General features: G+C 44.1%; 1 protein-coding gene across 1 annotated transcript in view; it reads left to right on the top strand.

Annotated features, from left to right (window-relative positions):
• The first annotated feature begins 681 nt into the window (after positions 1–681).
• Positions 682–22185, top strand: part of NEDD9 (neural precursor cell expressed, developmentally down-regulated 9) — a 38083-nt gene continuing 16579 nt past the window's right edge. Inside the window, exons 1-2 of the mRNA XM_050891478.1 lie at positions 682–722; positions 17109–17549. Coding sequence (XP_050747435.1) covers positions 711–722; positions 17109–17549 — 453 coding nt within the window. The 5' untranslated portion in view covers positions 682–710. The remainder of the gene's footprint in view (positions 723–17108; positions 17550–22185) is intronic.

Genomic DNA, 22185 nt, shown 5'->3' with positions numbered 1-22185 from the left:
GATGGACGGAAAAGGTTTAGCACCAGGCAGGTTTGGCAGCAGCACGCAGGGACCTCTGCGCAGTCTGGCTGGCGAGGCAGGCCCCGGCCCTGCAGGCCCCAGACCCGGCCAGGCTGCGAGGGGCGTTTTTGGTGCCTCGCCACTTCGTCACTTCAGAGCCACTCTTCCCGGGGCTGCCTTCACTGATGACAGCCGGGGCGCTTTGAACCTTGACAGGCCCAGAAATCCCCCAGCACTGAACGTAGCAGCCGGGGCGGGGGCGGCAGACAGGCGGCCTTTTGTTCCGAGTGTCCCGTTTCCTGCGGAGAACTCGAGGTGAGCGGCTTTGAAACGGCACGGGGGGAGCCGCCGGGTCACAGCAAGCCGGGCCCTCAGCCCTCGCTCTGTGCGGGGCTTCCTCGCCCGCTACATGGAAGGGGGGAAGCAGCTCACCCCAACGAGCCCGCACCCGCTCCCCTCAGCGCCGCCGCGCTAACGGCCCCGGCGCGCGGCGCCAACGCAGCACTGACCGGCGGCGGGGGCGGGGGGAAGGCAGAGGGCGGGGCGGGGGAGGGTCCACCTTGTCCCCGAGCGTGGCCAATGGGGGGGGCGCTATGCAAATGAGCGGGGCAGCCTGGCGGCGGGGCTGGGCGGCGGGGCGCGGAGAGGCGGCGGCGATGCGGCGGGAGGTGGTGTAGCTGCCCCGCGGGCCCCCTCAGCGCTCCGCAGCCATGAAGTACAAGGTGAGCCGGCAGCGGCGGCGGGCGTCGTCCCGGGGCTGGGGCGGGCGTTCAAAGTCTCACGGGCTTGTCAGCGGCTTCCCCTCGCGGAGCGGCCGCAGCACTGACAGGAGGCGGCCGGCTCGGGGCTCCCCTCGGCACCCCCCCCCCCCCGCCCAGGGCAAGCGGGTACAGCCGTTGGCCCGGGAGGGCGGCCAAGCCTCCTCTCGCCTGCCGCTCTGCGCTGTCTCCAGGCACAGAGGCCCAAGGGAGGTGTCCGGGGCGGGAAACGAAGGGGGCAGCGAAGGGGGGCAAGCCGGCGGAGACCCCCCGGCTGCTCTAGGGTGTTGGCGGTGGGGGGAGAAGGGGCTTTGCCCCCCCCCCCCCTCGGGTGCCCGCCCGGTGGCTCGGCGCCTCTCCCGCTTACGCCGGCGCTCGCTAAGGGTGCGAGCCCGGTATCTCGGGAAAGGCGTGTTTGTACGCGATGCTCAGCATCGGTTTGGGACAAGTATCGCTGCTTTTCCCCGTGATGTAGTTCACCCGTTTTCCAGTCCTTTGTGAATGTCTCGTTATCACAGCGCAGTTTTTCAGGGCGGTCTGTGTGATGGGTCACAAGCAAGAAAAAAAAAATACCCAACACATAACCGTATATTTAAAAAAATAGGTAGCCTGTCCCCCTTTCTCGTATTAAATAAGTGATTTTAGATTAACCTTTTACCAGAGGTTTTTTCCAGGAGACGCAAATGTGGAGGCTTTCATCCTAATATTACTGTACTTAAAAACATCTGGGCAAGGTACTGAATTGCCCACAGGGCATTAGATTACTGTACAGACATACCATAATCTTGTATGATTGGAAAAAAAGGGGGAGGGAAGGAAAAAAAAAACTTTCCTTCCTCTGCCAAAAATAACTTCAGCATCAATAAAAAAGTGATTTGGAAATGTCACACGTTATATACTTACTTGGAGACTAACTTGCTTTGGAAGTGAAGTCCATCTTCTTACTGAATTTAGGCAGTGTATTGTAAAAGAGCTCTGATGCTATAACATTGTATAAGGCTTATAAACCTGGGCAGAATGAGATGTGCAAGTGATACCTAGGTAAATATACACAGATTTTCATGCTTTTCCATATATCTGAGCTCAACCCAAGCTTTCAGGATCTCTCATATCCAAACTTTGGGAAAGGTCAGAGTTAAGTTTTCAAAGCTGCTGCCAGTTTCTGCATCTCATGGTGGTTAAGAATAACAAGGAAAAAGAAATTGTATAAGATATAGATAGGCAAAGATACTCCATGACTTTGCAAATGTTGATCTGGATCTGATGGCTTTTTTTTTTTTTTTTTTAATTCTGTCTCAACTCACTGATTTGAAGTCAGAGATCAAATTTGTCTCCTGTCCCTTTCTACTCCTCCTCAAATCAGTTCAGGTGGACTTTATAGCTGCTTAGAGGAGCTGTGACTTACCACAAAATGTCAGGCACTTGAGGGTAGATGAGCAGTGTCACTGTTAGTCCAGAACTGCTCATGAACTGCTTTCCAACTGCCCATGGCTAAGCGACACTTGTATCCCAGTGGCAAAATAATGGTCCTGCATAGTTATGCAGCTTCCTGACTTCTCGTGTCACCATCTATCCTTCCTCTGCTGCAAGGAGATCGTGCTTCATATGTAGCCCAGTGGCACTGCAAGAATAGGGACCGATAAGGTGGCTCAAAAGGGGGATGTCTTCCCTGCTCTGTAATGTTTCCTTTGCCCTGTCTGGTTGGAATGAGCATTTTGGTTTGGGTTTGTGATTACGTAATTCTAGATGGAGAGAGCTAGACAAAGAAAGAACAAGCCATTAAAAAAAAAAAAAAAAAAAAAAAAAGAGAAGACTGCTGAGGGTTTTGGCCTCAAAAACCTTCTTGTCAGACTAGGGTGTTTACTTTCCCTGGGAAATGTGAAGTACTTACTTAACGCTGTTTAACTAGGACAAACATCCTTAGATCTATTTCTTATCCCTGGAGTAACATATAAAGAAAATACCTGCTCATTCAGTGTCTGTTATTTTCTTTCTGTATTTTCTTTCTTTCTTTCATTTTTCTATAGGAAAACAAATGTCTTGTAGTTTTTATTGTATACAGAAAATAAAGGAACAGAGCATTCTCATGGCCTGCCTGGGGACATATAATCACTTTAGAGGTGGCTTAGCTTCCAGGTGCAGAGTTGGGTCTATTTAACTGCTCCTGGTGTTATACTGGGGCCTGTCATTCTTTACTTTCATTGTGATGGTCCATAAGATAAGGCCTCCTTTAATGAAATGATTGAGATGCTTATTATAGTTTAGAGTATTAACAGTTGGACAGAACAGGAACTGACTCGTGCGAGACCCTGAGTATGTCTCTCCATCACTGAGGGCTTCACTTTCAGTGTGACTAAGCCCAAGGTCATTTCTGGCGTAGAAATCCTTTCCGCTACTCAGTCTACCCTTTTTTCACTCATAAGCGTTTTAAAAACTTGTTCCCTCTCTTCTTTCACCTAAGCTTCTTTTATTGTCCGTCCCACTCTTTTAACATTCTTCCAACGTAATACTTAAGTCTGAATCCTCTGAAAGCCACTGGGAAAATCTCTGTGGATTTAAGCAAGTTCAGAATTTTACTTTATATATGTCTCTACACTTCTGCCTATCTTTTGCGCACTGTGTGAAATTCAGTGAAGATGTGACTGAGCCGTGGAAAGATAGGAAGTGTTAAGCATTAACAAATACTTATATGTTGGTTGTGAGCATTTATTCGTCCTGCTTGTCTAAAAGCTACTTTCAGAAACTAATTCCTGTAGGGTGCAGTTGTATTATGGCAACACCCCAGTTCTTCATTTGATGACAACAGCATACTTTTGCGCTAAATCTCCCTGTACCACAAAACTACATCCCATCACATTCTCACAGGATGCCATTCCAGTATTCTGTAATCCAGAAGGTAGGATCAACACTTTCTGAAACCAAACCCAGACTGTGATTCCAAGGATGAAGCAGTTACAGCTAAAATGTACTATGTAGGACCAGAAATACCAGTGGGTTACTATCATCAGAGAAGAACATGGATGGGAGAGGATATATCTGGCCAGCAATTCCAATGCCCTTATCTTGGGCAATAGAAGTGTGACAGAAGCAAAAGGGAGAAGGCATTATCATAACAAGGCTTTTGTAGCTTGTTGGCTGTTCACAAGCAAGACAAAAAAAAAGAGGGGGAAGGAGAAAGGGGGACTTATCTGTTTACTAAAAGATCCAAACATTTAGTGAAAGAGGAGAGGAAAACAACCCCTACATTCCTTACCTCATTTAAGCCAAAAGGAATGACGTAGATGTAAAGTATGAGGTCTTGATTATCTATTTTTAGATAATTTGTTGGGCAAGGAAGAAACCTAAGTAAATAGGGTTTGAAATGCCTGCCATTTGTGCTAAGGCACAGTCCTGTAATATATAGACTTGATTACAATGCCTGCACGCCAAGACAAACAGAATAGTGTCACTGGGAAGAAATACTATATTCCCAACCAGAAATGCTTGTGAAAAGCTGTTTGTAACCCTGGCAATGAAAGACTTTGAGTGTCGGGCCATGTAAAGGGAAAAGAACTGCCTGTACTTTACTAACCAAATCCTCTCCATTTCATTTATTCCTCACACTCCTCTTTGTTCTCCTTTTTTTTGGTATCTCAGCAATCACAGGGTGACAGTCAAACATACAAGGTTTTACAGTTCCTATTTACTTCTAACAGGTAGTACTAGAGGAGCAAACCAACAAAGGGAAAAACTGTCCAAGTTTGTGCCATCTCTATTACCGTCGTGAATTTGCAGTGGAAGTTTCGTGATTTACGGAGGGAGGTGGCAGAAGTCTAGCAGGGTCAGGCCTAAATCAGCAACAGCACTAGTGAGATGTAGCAGTAGGACTGGCTCCTTCCCAAAGCTTGGAGGGCCACCGTCATTTTCAGATTCCCACTCTTCCCCACAATAGAATTTGTTTGCCCTCCCAAAGACTTGGTAGGATAGCAAGGTGCCGTTAATTCTGTTTTACAGATGGAGGTGCTGAGGCTTAGGGATGTTACAGGACTTGTTTCAGAGGAAGAAGAGGAGCCATCACAAAGCATTACAGCTAACAGCATGCAGTTTTTTGCATGATTTCTAAACTTCGATGTTTTTATGCTAACAGCTGTTCCTGAGTAATGTAGCTGTAAATCTATTTCATCAAGAAACTGGTAGCCTAATCTGTCTCTGTCCAGTAGTTCCTAGTATATGATGGGGAAGCAGAACTGCCAGATGAACAGTCTTCCTTATATTTTTGGTAGTTCCAATTCAATTTGACCCTAGATAGTACAAGAGGCATTGGATACTAATCTGGGGGTTTTACTCCTGCTTTTAAGATTCTGCTAGAGGTTGCAGTCACATTAGACTATTACTTTGCTGTGAGGTACCTTGATTCAACATTAGTCATTCCAAACAATGCCATACTATCAAAAGACCTGATCAGAGGGAGACCTACCAGATCAGAGAGCACGAGAACTGCCTAATAGTAAGACTTGATGGAAACATCTTCTGCAAAGGAAAAATGAAAGTACATTTCAGGGGAGTTCTGCAGCCCTTCTAAGCCGATAACCACCATTTTGCAGAATACAGGCTAGACTTTGGAGAAGTCTCATGAAGCGTTATTGTGAACTCGTTAAGTGTTGGAGCGCAATTCCTGAGACCACATACAAACTCACCTTTGGAATCTTATGATCTCAAGCACAGCAACAAGTGGGGTTAGAAAACATTGTACTTGCACTGATATCTTATCACTGAACATTGAACTCATACGTGTGGTGGCTCAGGAGAAGTTTATATTATTGAACTGCCTGTGCTCCATTACAAATACCAGAGTCATTGCAGCAAGGCCAGGTGCGTCTGGTGACCCGAGTAAAAGTTCGAATGAGGCAATTCTCCCAAGTCACACATACCTCCATGTACCACTACGGGAATGAGTGTACCTACTGGCTACTATGGCCAACTTTAGAAATGGTAGGAGACAAGAAGCCTATTTATCTTCTCACAAAGAGCTTGCACTCATGGTAGTCCTCAGCCAAGCATGAGGTCCTGCTCTTGCACGGAAGTACAGGAGAAAAGGACGTTCCCTCAGTATCTGGAAACAGCAAGCAGCCTTGTGCCTCTGTGCATACAAAAAGTAGAAAAACATGACTGGAGCATAGGGCTTCCTCCTTGTCATATTGCTGTTATCAAAAATGTTAGGGGCGTGGGAATGACTTCTGCATACAATAGATGGGCTTAGGTCACTTAGGGGCCTAGGTAAAGTCACTTTTGTTTTGCTTATTTTATTTGGACTAGCTTATCACAGACATTTAAGTACTTAAATCCTATTCATACCAACAGGAATTAGGAACCCGCCTATCTCCAAGATCTAGAGTTTAATTTCATTTTTAAAGCAATATAAGCACTTAAGAGGAGCATGCACAGGTATCTGCCTTAGCTGCAACAATTTTGGAGAACCCTTATCTTCGACGGTTCCCATTTCTGGCTGCACTTGATGGAGACAATTAGCTGAACTTCTTGAGACATGAAGTCCACACACCTTTGTAGGAGCCCACATTTAGTGACGTTTGGAATTGTAAATGTGCAAGTCACTTTTCAAGGTGCTTCTTTATGTTAAGACATGCTCTCTGAGCATCCATGAAAGCAACGGACATTTACCTGTTACAACAGTACTCTGACCCCTGAAAGATGCTTTATGCTAGATCTTCAGTAGGATTGATCAGACAGTCCTCTGGGACTGTACTGCAAAAGAATATTTATGGCATGTATTCAGCAATATTTGTTAAGTCGGGCTGCTGCTGAGTAAAGCTGCATTTAGAGGTACTCCTTGTTGCCTGTAAATGGCAGCAGCTCTCAGTGAAGCTGGGTCACTTTCTAGCAGCTAAGAGTACAGCCCTTGAATATTGCTGCCTGTTTATCACAGGCTGCTCTTGGCAAGTGACCTTTTTCTTTTGCCTTTCGGTCTAGACATTACACTAGTGGAAACTGTCTTAATTTTAAGGAGTTCATTTTTCCACAGCAGATTTGGACATAGCTTGCATTTGACAAGAAACAGGACTGCTAAAGCTATAGTTTGCAGTCCTAGAAACACAAGCACATAGCATGACAAAAATTGTATATTTTTTTTCTCTGTAGGGATAAGGCCCATTCTCGCCTTTCTATTTTTGTGTTTGTTTTAAAAACACTTCATTCACAGTCAGGGTGGATTAGCCTGCCTGGAAAAGGAAGAGTAATAAGAATGGATTTACTCTACAGGAATGCCCTTTCTTAAGCAGGCCTCATTCACAGCAAGGTTGAAAACTTTAGCCATAGCAATACTGTGAATCATTTGGTGGCAACAAATCTTAGAAAATGCTGAAGGATCCTAGGAGTAAATCTCAATTCCTCCAGTGAATATCCTGCTTAATTGAGGGCAGGGGGAGGAAAATACAGACCATGAAAATTCAATGATTCTCTTTCAAAGGAATTTTTTGATCCAAAGGGTTAAGTACAAAACAACTGTAAGTGTGCACTCTTTGATTTAACATACAGCTTGCAGTAGGTAGGGTCATGAATGCCTTTGCCCTATGGCCTTTTCATCCAGTTAAAATGCTTAGGGTAATAAACCAATTTTTACTGTTATAGAAGGGCCTAGTTTACAAGCAGATATCTTCTCTTTTTTCCTCTCTCCCTGCTTTATCTTGTTTGCAGCCCAGAAACTGCACAAACCGATCTCTCACGCGATCAAGAACACAGTTAAGTTGTATTTCGTTCTGACACTAAGCATAGTAACTATAACTGGTTAAAACGCACCCACACACTCTCCCTTTCCAGGGCTACACTTCCCTAGCAAATGTCAGCTTGCCAAAATCGAGCTGTTCTGGGAGGCTTGTTGACTCCTGGCCGCTGCCCTGTGGTATGGAGAAGGCCCTGACCAGACATGGCAAGCCTCATCTGCCAGCCAGGCCTGGCTCCCCTGGAAGTGTATCTAATTCACAGGCAACTTGCTGCCTGTCCCCCCACCAGCCTGCTGAAGGCTGGCAGGAGCCTGGAAACATGAGTTTCCAAGCTTATTTTTCTTCAGTAAGCTGGATTCTCAGAGCGTCCCAAGTTGCAGCTGCTGTGTAGTATCCCAGATGGTGACACTAAAGTGACAGAGAAGGGTGGCTTTCCCTTCTATGGAGAATTTTTGGAGAGACTTGGGGGAAGAAGAGTATGTCCCAGTCAAGTTCTAGATTAAATAAATAAATAATCTACTTTCCAAAGCTGAAGACTTCAGACAGAAGTTGGTGACAATACTGAGGTACTGTGTCTGCACAGCTATGGTTTCTTGACAATCGAGTTGTGATTGTTTCCCCAGAGCTGCACAGAGAAGGGTTAAATTTAGGAGGAGGGGGGTTTTTTAAGGAAACTTTGTCTGGGAGAAGACTGCTTGCAAATGCCAGAAAATGGAAAACTGAGAACTGAAAACACACGTTTCAGGATTCTTTCTTTCCATATATTTTTTTTTCCCTTCTGCTCTGCTCCTTCAATTCTTAAGCATTCAACATCCGATCTCCTTTCATTAAGTTTTTAATTGCTTGCCTGAGGGAAAAAGGTTAGGTTTTCCATCTGCTTTTTGATTTTGATGTACTGCGGTTTAATCACAGTGAGATCATATTTACTCTAAGGCTATTGTTTGCATGCTTTATTTTTTCCTTCCCCCCCGTTGATGTCACAGAAGGCACACAGCCCTCAGACAGATTTGAAAAGGCCTTTTAAAGTCATGGAACTAGATCACACCCTTCCTTGGGTGGGGGGAAAGGAAACTGATTATGAGGGTAAAACATACACAGAAAACTTCACGAGTTAGGTGTGGTGGAATTTCCCAAAATATTAATAGGTCTTGAAGGTAAGTCAGGGGATGTGGTTTGCATTCCCAGAAATAGCAAAGAAAATGGTATTTCAGCACTCCTGTAAAACCCCAGGAACTCGGAGGACAGGGGAATAAGATCAGAATATGTCATCAGTGCTCTGCCTCACTTGTAAGTGTTACTGTCGCAAACCGTATCGGTCTTCTATGATAGCTCCAAAACAGGGTGGGTGGTCTGACAACACAGAAGCAGTGTGCATTAATCTCAGGGGTGTTCCCCAGGGCTGAGCAAAAGAGCATTACCTCAGATATGCCGTTTTCTAGTGTAGCTATGACCTGTTGCATCTCACTGCACAGACTCCAAACAGAAGGTTGCTATGTAGTAAAAGGGAGTTGCCACTTCTGTTAAACTCCCCCTACAAGCTTACTGAGCACCTCAGAGGTTTTGTGTGATATAAATGGTGTTTGTGATACAATACATCCATCCTTCACTGCATCAGAAAGAGAAGGGGTAAATCAACTCCTTAGTTAACATCTGACCTCGAATTATATTTCTATGATTACCTTTGTAATGCCCAGGAAAGCAGAGCAGCACCCCTACACCTCACATTCCCTCTAACTAAAATAAAACCGGCCAAGCCACAAACCAAAACTCACGAGACAAAAGAATATCTTCCGAACGAACAAACAAAGCCTAGCTTATTGTCCTTCTAGCCAATGCAGAGTTATCATTTTGTTGCTCAATAGGTACAGAGCCAGAAAACTTTCAACTCACTTGTCCAGTTTGAAGTGTCAGGCACAGCAATGAGCTGATGCACTCAGTGCAGAACAATTAAGTATTTTATTCACACAGGCCAAAGCTTCAGTTAGGATCTCCTGCTCTAACCTTCATTTTCTCATTTTTCCTTTTTTACCACCCCCCACCCCACCCCCCCCCATTCCTTTATTACCGTTCTGATTCCTTCTTTGGATTCACATGTTTGGATTCCTTCCCGAGTTGCAGGTTCACCACTGTGCCTCAGTTTTGCAAAGTACTTTGCGAACTGCCTACAAAAAACTGGATACACAAACATCTCCTGTTTGCTTAAAACGGAACAGCTATGCTGAAACAAAAAATGTTCTCAGACCAGAGAGCCTTCAGTCTCTCACATGGTTATGTTACATTTGAACCCCAGTCTTGGGTGAACTGATGGACCACATCAGCATCTTGAGCAGGAGTGTGAAGTGCCTGGGCCCTAATCATTCTGCTCGCTGCCTGCCGCCCCTGCTGGGTGGAGTATTGTGTTTGCATAAACTGGCAGTGAATGTATCCAGAGCATGACAGCCATGATGCCTACTTGGGCTTATCCAAGTGTGATCCAGTAAGGAGGGGACATTCCCATTTTTCATCCTTAACTTTGTGTGTAACTGGTCACACTGCAAAAAAAACCCAGCCAGAACAAACTCTGAAATTCAGGCCTCTCAGGCCAGACAGAGGGGCTGGGACAGCTTGGTGGAACACTGAAATAAGATACTTGCCTTTCTCCCCTGCAGACCCAAGGTTTTCCACATCACAGCCTCCAGGCAGCTTGGCGTACTTTAGCATGACTGACAGCCTCTGTTCCAGAGATGGACAGGACTAGAGTGCCAGGATACTTAGGGTGGAGGAAGAGCTGTCCTCCTTAGGGCTCTGCTCAGCCTGTTACCTCATAGCTCTCTCATTAGCTGTAAAGCCAGCCTTCCAAATCTGTGCATGGAAAACTGCCCTAATTTCCATCCAGCAGGACTTGTAATTATTTGGGCTGGAATGCTTGACCAGAAAAATATCTGCACTAAAACAGAACTTATTTTTTTTGGTGGAAGAAAGCAAGAGTGCCTGAAAACTGGAACTGTGGGCTTTGCCTGTAAGAGTGAACTGAAACATTACTATGCTGAGCATTTGCAACCAGGCTCCCTCTTTTGTTGTTAGCTGTGAGCCAAGGAAGCTCAGAGTTCCCAGAGTCAGCAGGCAGACCTGCAGTCTGAACTAGATGCTAAGGGCCTTTCAGAGTCCTCCTGCCAAAGTTGTGGTGACTGCAACACCCTGGTAGTGCAGCAAGCTCTTCATACGTCCTGTGGTAGCACTTCCTGCCTCCTCTACATAGCTATTGACTTAAGATAAAAAGTAAGTACCTGCACACAGCTTGTTGGTGGTGATTAGCTGTTACAGGTCTACACACAGCCATTTCATAGTCCATTCCCCATGTCAGTGCCCACAGGGACATGTTTAAGAACATGCCAGTGCAGCTTTGTGTGTACCAGATACTGCCTTTGCTGTTCACACTGTGTTCTTCCAGGTTTGAGGAGACCAGCAACAGACATTTTTCAAGGCTGAATGTCTTATTCAGTGACCTCTGTCAACTTGTATTAAGTAGCCTTCATGAAAAGTTGCTTGTCATAGATAGACCTGTTACTGTCCCTCAATAGTTTCTTTCCTTGCAAACACAGCACAATAAATTCTTTATTTCAGGGGCAGTGACAGCGAGAAATAGAAAAGGAGATGGGAGCTAAAACCCACCGATGTTAAACTGTCCAATGACTCTTGCACTGAAGCCCTTCTGTCAGAAGAGACAACAGAGCACAAACTTCCTTCTCTTCTACCGCTACTGCTTGTAGTCAAACTGTTTCTCTTAGAATAAAACTCACTCTTTACTCTGTTTTCAGATCGGTTCTTCAGTCTCACAGGCAAATCATTACTGTTAGGCCTACTGCAACTGTACAAGGGTACATAAATGCTTAAGCTTACTTTGGAATGGCAGTGGTTCATTTTAAAGAAACCTAAGACAGGGGAATCTGTATTAAAAATATTATGTGATAGATAATTAAAAGTGATCCAACCAAAATGAAGCTACTGGTTTGTGCACAGACGCTCCTTTGGGGTGTCTTCCCCCATCTTTCCTTCCTCTGTTCCTCTCTTCCTTCCTTCTCCTAAGCTAGCTAAACACAGAAGCCATTTGGTGTTTTAAGAAACAGTTTGTCCAATAATAGAAAAAAGGGGTCCCACCCTTTTTCAGTTAGCAGAGGTGATTTCCCTAGTTCTATTAGCACATAAACTATACGCATAGGAAGCAGTATTTAAGAACAAGACAAAGCAGAGCAAAACAACACGCCCCACCAGCCAAGCACAGAGAAGGGATCAGTATCCACAAGCCTGCGTGCTCTGGAACATCCTCGTATTGCATCTCTGAGGGAAGTGACAAATTCTTTGAGCTTATGGTTGGTTGAACCTTTTCCTCAAGCGTTCATTCATTGCAGAGCTGGCTGAGGAGTCAAGTCGGCAGCCCTGCACTAGGAGCTTGGCACCATGACACTCAGCACTTAAAGAGTCCATTGTATTTAATCTCATAGCATGTCATTTATTATTCCTGTGTTTGCTTCCATGGCTGTGGGCACCTCAAACGCTCTTGTTACCCACATCACTGGATGCGTTTATTCTAACAGAAAGAGTAGATATTTCCGCCACTCTCTTTAACTCTTGCCTCTGCCCTGTTCTGCCACTCAGCCTCATCAACAAACAACCTTTTCATCCTCCAAACCACAAATTACAGAATTCCATCAGTTCCCTTCGCTGCAGGGAAGGCCAACCAAAGCAGACCATATTCTTCAAAGTATTTTCACGTGTCTTTATTCAGCTGCAGGCATGTTAACCATCAGTTGCAGTAGGCTAAGGGGAGAGTAGACACCTTTGACTGTCCTATAATAGGCCTCATTTATGCATCTGAATTTAGCCTGTAATTCCTTCAGCATCTGAGAAGAAAAATAGTTTACAGAGTCTTATTTTTTTTTCTTCAGGTTCTGCAAGTAGAACAGCTGACAGCTTTGAGGGCAGCATCTTTTGCTTTCAGTCAGGTTTTACTAGGTCATGCGTCCTGGATGCAAAAGCGAGAAAAAAAAAAAAAATCTAAGATGTGCAGAGAATACAAATTGCGCCTTTCCGGGGTTTATCTAATGGACTTGCAACTGGCATTAAAAGAAAATTCAGACAGAAGTTTCAAATCCCAGGTTCACCTTACCTAGAGAGAGCTTAAAAGCTTTACTTTTGTCTCAACCAATGTAGAAAGTTGGGACCACGGGCACTGTAATCTGCATTTAATCGAGAGAGTATCCACTTCAGTTTTAGTTCTTTTAGACAGTTTCTGACACAAGGCATCAACAAAGTCTGCTGAGCCTTTTCCTGCAGCATGTTCCAGCTAAAATCCCCAGGGAGCAGTCATTAGGGTCAGGCTCCCTTTCACTTTGACCTGATGACTGGGATAGCACTTTATTTAACAGAAGACTGAAAAACTTCCTTTTTTCAGTGATTTTACAGAAGATGCTTTTTACTGCACTCAAGAGTCCAAGGTTAAGAGGAATTTAAGCTTCTTAAGAACAAGTTGTTTTGTTTTGTTTTGTCTGTAGAGTATTAACACAGTGGGGGCCTGACCCTGGCTTCAACTTCCAAACATCTTGGTATGGCTAGCAAGGCTTGAGGATGCGAAAGCTGAACTGAATCTTTCCAGTCAACCATTAGTTGTATAGAAGCACTCAGTAATTGAAGTATGGCTGCTGTAACACAGAGGGCTCAGGAGAATGGAGCTGTATATAGACCACACGTACTTTCATATTTTGAGGAGAACACCACTGCACCTATCATGTAGTTAATTTAACTGGACCAAAGGAGAGCAACAGAGACTTCCATCCTTAAATCTTATTAAAAGAAAGTGGTAGCTGCCAGTATGTTCATTTTATGAAGCACAGCTGATCTCTATGGCAAACCAAAATTTTTTTCCCTATCTAGGATCAGATCATTTCTCCCCTGCCATTACAGAACTTGAATTTGTAGTTCTGAATCTGTTGCCCTCCATTTTTCTCTTTGTATTAGAAATATAAAGGGACTTCTGTGCAACTTTCCAGTTGCGAAAACAAGCTCCAAGACAAGTTTCTCATCAGCCCTTTCTCTGTTGCCAGTTTGTTTAGGAAATGGCCAAGGCTTTTTTAGCACTTAGTCATACAAAAAAGTCACTGCTGTGCCTTTGCCTTCTCATATCAGATGTTAGTGCTTATTTGGTGCCTATTTCACAGACAGATCCATACCTCTAAGAACAAGTCCAATTAATTCCAGATAACCCTCCCCAGTCTCTGAGCTGATGAGAGGGAGTGTTGCGAGATGTGGACTGTGATGCCCACAGCATCCAAAAATTATTCGAATTTGTCAAATCAATCCAGATAAAGCCCACAGGCACCGAGGGGTGTCTTTGATCAGGACTTCTTTCTGTGTGTGGAAAAGTAGGGACTACCATCTTGATCACCACAGCAGGTTAAAGGTACCTCTGTGATTTTCAAAAGCTTTCCTGATGACCTTCTGTGGTGACAATTTCATTTTCCTCAAGACTGACTCTGCTGACTAATGAAAGCAACTGTGCCACTGTTCCTGAAGCTCATATTAAGAAATCCTGTGAAGGAAGAATGAAGTCAGGGAAATGCTCAAAACACAGAAGGTTTGCTTAGCAGGAACAGTGCCTATGTTGCTGGCAACAAGCAACAGGCTTAGTGTTTCTGGTCCCAGTGCTTATTTGAGGAATATTTTGCTTGCTTCACTGCTCCATCAGTGACTGATGCTGGTGGCATGGCTCTGGGCTATTTAAAAGGCCTTGTGGAAATTGCTGTGAAACAAGTGGCAACCAATTAGTATAATTGACATACCGGTGCCTGAGTTAACACTGACAACGAGCATCTGAAGCTGTTTGCAGCAAAGAAGTTCTTGAAGCACATCCAGAAAGTATTAACATGCTGCATGCCAGGTGGTGAGAAGGTCACTGGGACAGAGATAACGAGCAACTGGAAAAAAAATTCACATGGGAACTTTTATCTGCTCTAATTCTACCACCATTCTAGCTTTGTTCTGAGAATTGCTTTACTGTAGAAGCTAATCAGGCTTTTCAAATACCTTTAATCACCAAAGTATAGAAGAATAAGCATTTATCATTGATTTAGCCTGCTTGTTTTGTGCCCCCCCCATTAGTAGATTTCTCCTATGAAAGACACATTAGAAAGAAATGTAGAAAGATAAGAGATGAACTTGAATATTCAGACTAGACAGGAGCTTTTGTTTTCTGAGCTCCTTGGACTCAGCTGAGCAGCCAGGTCGACACAGCAAGAGCATAGATGTAGTGTTCAAGAAGAGACCACTGGTTTTGATCGTGCTAAAGAATAGTTTTACAGTTCTGCCAAGGCATGGACAAAATTTCTCCCCGCTTTATCTCTATTTGCATTTCTTAGTGTTGTTGACTGATGAGCTGAGTAGACGTACATCAGAGAGAATGGTGGGCCCCAGTGCTGCTGTTTACATGGGAGTTCAAAATGGCAGTACTGCTTTTCCAAGCCAAAGCTTAATTTATACTGACCTCTAATGATGCTGATGAAAGGCAAAACCAGTGTTTCTCATACATTTGAAAGCTGATCCCCCATTCAGAGAAGAGAAAAGTGATCTCATGCACCCCGTTTCAACACTACATGTCTTGGGAAAAGCAGATTCATCTACCTTCTATGTGACATGTGAGCTTACCCTTTCTCCATCCAGTCAGCCCTTCATACAGCCTCCTGGCTGTATGTTACACTTAAGAAAAGTTGAACTGAGCAAGGTCAAATGGAAGTCTGCTATCTTGATGAAGGCACAGAGATGATGGGAAAACATCAGTGTGTGTCAATGGGGAAAGATATAACAAGTGGGGGATAAAAAAAAAAGTTTTGATATGTCCAAGAAGGAGGATAAATATCACACATAAAAATACTAAACTGTACTTGACACTATCCCTTTAACAGAGGGAAGATAAATCTTCAAGACAGCTGCATATCCTATTTTACGGTGGATTAGCACCATTTCAGTTTGTGTACTGCATCCACATACTTCAGCTAGAACACTCCAGATCCAGGGCTCCCTATATTTTTTCAAGTGCTTACAATTAGTTTATAACCGTCTCTGCTGACTGCCTTCACCGAAAAGCAGGCAGGCATGGAGCAGTTGTTGCCAACGCATTTGGCAATATCACCAGAGCCAAGAAATTAAATGTTCACGGCCTTTGTGAGGGGTCCAAGAATGTCAGTGCTGACAGCCTGCCTGCTTTCCATTGAATACCTAAGCTTGGCTGATTATTCAGAACTGGATGTGCCATGCAGGCCTGCAAAGAAAGAGGGAAGGGAGCTGGTTCAATCCGTGAGAGGAGATGGCACTTGTTAGTAACACATCTGTACCTCACAGACCACAATCTTACATCCATTTGGACCTGGCTTAAAACTTCTTAGCAGAGGTACTGCTGGTAGCATGGCCACAACAAAACGGAGGTCCGGGCAAGCTGCAAAGCCTGCCTGAAACACTAGGCAAACGCTTGGGAGTAGACCTGTGTGAAGTTCCCTATATTAATGTTACTGCTCCACTTGACATAATCAAGCAAAATGCATGTAAGTATGCTTAAACTACGTTGACACACGTCAAAGACACTCCTTGGCTGCCCTTGGACTCCTCCCAAGTTATGTATAGATGTACTCTATGGTAATGTTTGGTACCTAAATTCATCTACTCTTTGACATAAGGACAAGCCCACATAGATTGGTACGGCTTTCCCCATGGCAAAGGCATGATTCCAGCTGGGGTCACTGGGCACATTATTTTTTAAATAATGCTCTCCTCAGCCTTTCTACAGAGAGTGGCACACTGAGGAACATTGTCCTTTGAGGTTGGTTTTTTTTGGTGGTGGTGGTGGTGGTGATTTTGAGGCAGCGGGGGAAAAAAGCTTTTTACCTATTAATCTAGTGCTATGCTGCGCTGTGCCACCAAGGAAGTTTACGGGAAGAATGAGAAGGCACAAAGCTACATACCAACGTGAGCATCATAGTTCAAAAACTGTGACATTTTGTCAATTTGTATTTTAGGCTAGTTTTTCTCACCACGTGGTCTACAGATCCCTGACTTTAAGGAGCCTGCAGGTGGCAGCTAAGAAAAGCCAGCCCACTGTCTTTACACTAGTGGGATCTGCACCTCTAGTGGAAAGTCTTTTGGGACCCTGCAAATGTAAAAGTGTTTGGAAACAACAGCTCTGGATTACATCCCTGAGAGTCTTGTTCAAGTTTTATAGTTGTAGCAGTACACAGAGCATGTTTATCAGGAAATCAGTGTCTAGAGATGAAGGTACAAGCGCCCACTCACAGGAGGAACATCTCAATGCCAAGAGCAGAACTTTCCTGACTTCCTATCTGTTCAGGTGAATAGACCATATAAAGAGCTTCTATCTGACTTAGTATTAGTGGAAAAGTTCTCACTAGCAGTGTTGCTAATGCATAAACCCCTCATTTCTCCAACTTGGGACAGAGGAATCCTGTGCTGCATTATTTTCCATATTAGTTTGATTTCCTGCACACTTTTTCAAATTCAGTTCTTATTTCTCTCCACCTAGAAAGTGCTTGAAGTTTTAGAAAAATTCTAGCTTGTTTGTTCATTTGTTTTTCTTGCCCTTCTTTCTCCACAGAATCTTATGGCAAGAGCCCTGTACGATAATGTCCCCGAATGTGCAGAAGAGTTGGCCTTCCGCAAAGGAGACATTTTGACGGTGATAGAACAGAACACTGAAGGTCTTGAAGGATGGTGGCTCTGCTCCTTACACGGCCGGCAAGGCATCGTTCCAGGCAACCGTGTGAAGCTTCTGATAGGTCCAGTTGTACAGGACAGTCCTTCTGGCCAGGATATGTCCAATTCAGGATTGATGCATCAATCCTTCAATCAGCAAAAGATCTACCAAGTGCCAAGCTCACATGCCTCAGCACGAGACCCTGTCTACCAAGTGCCACCTTCCCATCTGAATCAGGGAATTTACCAAATACCCACTGGTCACGGTCTAGTGGGACAAGAAATTTACCAGGTGCCACCCTCCATGCAGAGATGTATTGATGGTCCAGCTCTGACTAACAAGGTGCGTGCATTTGCTTTCATGTCATAGCTCATGACCAAAGCAGGTCATGACCAAAGCAGGTCACTTGTGCTGACCACCAGTGAAGTGGTTAATATCTGGTGATAGCCTGTGGACTTAAGATATAGGAAGGATAAATATATATATATATAGTTAGTGGGAGGAAAAGAAAGGCCCAGTTCTTGATGGCTTGCTTAGTTTGCAACTGAGATACACAGTAGAGCATTTTGGAGCTGTGCTACTGCAGCTGCTAAAGGTGAGGGGAAGTATGTGATCTTGTGTCCTCACAGGCTCCCAGGGAGGCTGAAGCACATCTGGCCTATGGCACTCTTGCATTATATGCTCAAAAAGAGAGCTGCTGCAGTAGGATTAACTCTCCCACAAATTAATGAGCAGTTACATCATCTGGCCAAGTAATTTTTGTTTAATTAAAAATGATGTACTGCCTTGCTGGAAGAGCCGCAGTGCATCTAAACTACAAAGAGAAAGCAATGATTGATGAGACAAGGGCCATACTTGGAAGAGTGAGGGAGCAAGAGGATGATGATAATGAGGGATGTTTTAATACCGACCCTAAAGTTTATAAGGGTGCACTTGATGTTTATCTACAGCTAAATTTCTTGGTTGAAAGTGGGAGCTGCAACAGCTCCATGATGCAGCCATTACTGCAGCAGCTGAGAGCTCCCAAGGCTCCAGTGAGAGGCATTGCGTTATGTGGGTTCCCCCTTATTCCTGCTGTCCGTCTCAGGCTCTCCACATCTCCTGTCACTCCCTCATTTTACCTTCACAGGTTACCTGCCAGGTACCCTGGTGGCACACAGTGCCTTGGTGGCAGAAAAGGGTTAAGGAAGGTACCTGAGGGAGGAAGGAGATTCTGCTGGCCTTCCAGACCCCTTATTGCCAAGCCAAAAGGAAGTTCCTACAGTCCCTCCATTCCCAGCTGAACAGCTCCAGCTATTAGCATCCTCCTTACCTTTAGAGCTTAAAACATAGTATTTATATCCAAGTTATGTGAGCAGATGATGTCTCTGTCAGGAAGTTCCTGACTGGTTTAAACCTTCATCTCCTAATTTAGATTGGCAAGGCAGTCTGTTTTGGGTTTTTCCCCTGCCTCAGCCCCAACTCAGCCTTTTTCATATCAGGCCTTTGGAAGACATCTTCTAATGCTTTTATTTCCTTGTTATAATTTCATTTTCCTTGATAAGAATAAATGGATTTTTTTCCTTCTGAGCAAGAGAAAAAAAAAAAACCTATGAAATCATTCCAAGTCAAGTTATAAGGAGGTTTGTTTGCTCAGCTTTTCCACGATTATGCTTTATAGGATGTGCAGGAAGATAAAATGAGAAAATTGCACTTGCTGCACAGGTAGAGGTATGAGCTTTGTTGGAGCAATTATGTGAGATTTCTCAAGAAAATCCACATCTTTTCTCTCCTTTTCCTATAAACTAGATATACTGAAATCTTTTTCAGGGGCAGTATAGTTTACCTGTCCACAGTAGCATTTCGATACCCTTCAAGGTAGATAGTGAACACCTGGTAAATAGCCTGTTGATGGGACAGCACAGAAGAGATCCCATTTTAGTGTATGTCTGCATGAAACATTACAGCGCTGTGCAGAGATGCCTCAGCTAGCTGGCTTGGACCACAGGAGATGTACCATACTGCAGAGCTGCACTGAAGTCTGTTGGGAAGCCCAAGATATTAGCTTGGAATAAGTGCTGTGTACTTTAATTTTAGGACCTGACCTGCCTAAATGACCATTAGCATAGTTTATTTAGCTTAATGCAAGTGTGTGTGTACTCTGCACAGTGTAAGCCTGAAAGGAAAAAATTCTCCAACTGCATGTAAAGTTTTTTCTCCCTCCCACCCTCTCCAGCTCCACGGAAACTAACAGGATATTCTGCATAAACGTGGTTGCTACAGGGACTGTGTTAAGACCCTAGATAAATTAAAACAAAGATTTCAGTTTCTCAGTATAAGTGCAAACTTCTTGTTGAGATGCAACAATCAGAGGCACTAAAGCACCTGTTTTCTTCAAGTTTCTGCCTAGAAATTTTTCAGCAAGCTTGAATATGCATTTTCTGAATTCAAGTCACCTTCTTTAGAAAATTCAGACCATTTATTTGGCTGACGTGTAACTTGTTTCATTTAATTCCTTGCAACCTATGAAAGGTCAGCTATGCTGCATAAAAACAAATGGCTACGCTGCCAACTGTAGAATAAACTAAACACACACATTTATAAAGCATTTTACCCTCAGCAAAGTAGCTACCAACCTGCTTAGCACTAGCCAATTCTTGTTACTTAGGATAGGATCGCTTTAATCCTGACTTTAAATTTATTTAGCCTAAGAGCCCTGAGTCTCAGTATTCACTGTATATTAGCAGCAGGCTTGCTGGATGGCAAACCTCATGGCAGTGTCCTGCTTTTATCAGAGGCAGGCATGTCTCTAGTCCCTTGAAATTGCTCAGTTCTACACTAAAAAGAGCCCATTGGGATTGAAACCATGGTAGACAAGAGAGAACTGTAGGGCTATTAGTAAGGGAGGAGTCCGAGGTAAAACGGAGACCATTCTTTATCATCCTAACCTTGCAAAACTGCTTTTTACTGCTGCAGCTGCAACTATCTGCTAATGCCTTTGTGAAAGAAAAGCCTAATTAAGGGGAAGCACTTTAGCACTTGTCTCCTTTGTCTGAGGAAACAGTCTGTCCTCCAAATCCTCCTCCTCTAGGGATCAGTAAAAACAATCCTTAGTATTAAGGAAAGCTGGAAATCTTGAAGATTTGATTTTGGGAATCTTTGCTTTGACTGCCAAAATGCTGAATCTCTTCTCAGACTTGTGACACCTGCCCCAATGGGTTAAGTGAGCCACTCTGCCTTCTTCCATCAGCAGAAACAGCTGGTTAGCAAGCTGTGCGTTTTGGCAGTTTTAAGGACATTGAAGGGTTTTGCTATGAGGTCATCCTATATGTAAGCCTTCTTCCTTCCCATAGCAGTAGCTAGAGAAGACCATGTCCTCTAGACACCATTCTAAGCAGGATCAGCAGCAGTTTCTATCCTATCCATTTCTGCGCACGGTTTGCCTGTTTTCTTTGTGCAAATGTGTGGTTTGGCTGCCATACAAATTCTACAGGCAAAGCTTAGGAACTGCTGTCAGGCAGGAATTGTCTAGCCTCAAGCAACAGTAAATCAACAGCAAGCATGTTATAAAGCTGTGCTGAGGTAACGCATCTCATTAGCCAGAAAGGCAAAGCAAGTCAAAAAGGAGTCCTGAGGCAGGTAATTATAACGATGAATTGATTCTGGCCAAGCTAGTTGTTGACAACAGAGCTGTATCAGCTCCTTCTATCAAATAAAAATACCACCTTCTAAAACTCACCCTACAAATGACAGAGGGATGGTTTAAAATTAGCCTGGGTTAGCCTCAAGCTTTTATAGCTGCGCTGCAAGTTCAGTCACAAAACTGTTACACCCCTAAGTGTGAAGAGTGTCTGAGGAGCATAAAGATACCAAAGCTGTGTTTTAGAATTTATTCCTCCTTTCTGTGCTCTGCCTTCAAACTTACTCTCTTTTGCTGCAACCAGCAAAGAGAAGGAACCTTCAGATGAATCTGACATTGAGGAAACCTGGATTTTATCCTTGCCGCAGACTTCTGCATAGTCTTGAGCGGTGTTTTTGCACCTCAGCAATCTCATCTGCAAAATATGTGGGGTAATTATGAGGGAACTCATTCTGTACGGACTGCTTTGAGAACATCCTTTGGGAAAGGTGCTGTCAAAGCACAAAGTCTCTTTTGCATCTGTGATTAATCACTAGTTCACACATGGGCTTTAAACTAGGGAAAGCTACATGTGAAAAAAGTCACCACCGTAATTTAAACACTCTTTTTCTGGCTCAGTGTTTCCCCTAACTGATCTGTTGTGCTGTCCCGCCATCCTGAAAATGACATTGGCCAAAAAGTTCAAGGGAAACATTTCCTTGTTGGAAGACAGTTTTGGCAAATTCTGAAAGCTTTCTCCTGAAAGCTACTGGTTCCTACAGAACTTTTGATCAAGGGAAATCAGCACAAAACAGAATATGAGGCTGATGCACCACGGCTGTTCGACCAGGGAAGAGGCTGCACTGCAGGGGTTACCGGCCCTGAACTGCAGCTCCCACAAGGCATGGACTAACTCAGGCAAATAGAGATGAATGCCAACTTGCAACACATCAGCTTTTTTGTTTGTGGTCAGTTTGAACTAGAGCTTTATAATTCAGGAAACACTCACATTTATCCACCTTTTAAAAGTGGATAAAGCAGAATAGGGAAGGAACTCATATTCACACGCAAACATCCCTGGGCTATTTCCAAGTATAAACATGCCCTTGACAGATCAAGGGTTTCACACCCCGCCATCCTGTGATCTCCACCTTTCTCAAGAGTTCACTGCCTTCAGCAGGAGGTTTGGGTAAACCACGACTAAGGGAACAGACCTTGTTCCCTGGTCTTTATTTACGTTAGAGTCATGTTGGTTGAATCCATGAGAAAGTGGAAACACCACCCCACAAGCAGCACCACCCTGACAGCTCTGGCACAGACTTCAGTAGCAGAAGCCAGTTAGCCATGTTACAATGTTTTTCCTTCCAATTAAACAAATAC

This window comes from Gymnogyps californianus, chromosome 2, assembly GCF_018139145.2.
Source record: "Gymnogyps californianus isolate 813 chromosome 2, ASM1813914v2, whole genome shotgun sequence".
In the NCBI taxonomy this organism is placed as follows: Eukaryota; Metazoa; Chordata; class Aves; order Accipitriformes; family Cathartidae; genus Gymnogyps; species Gymnogyps californianus.
Note: the sequence above shows the minus strand (reverse complement) of the source record. Positions and strands in the feature narration are given on the sequence as shown.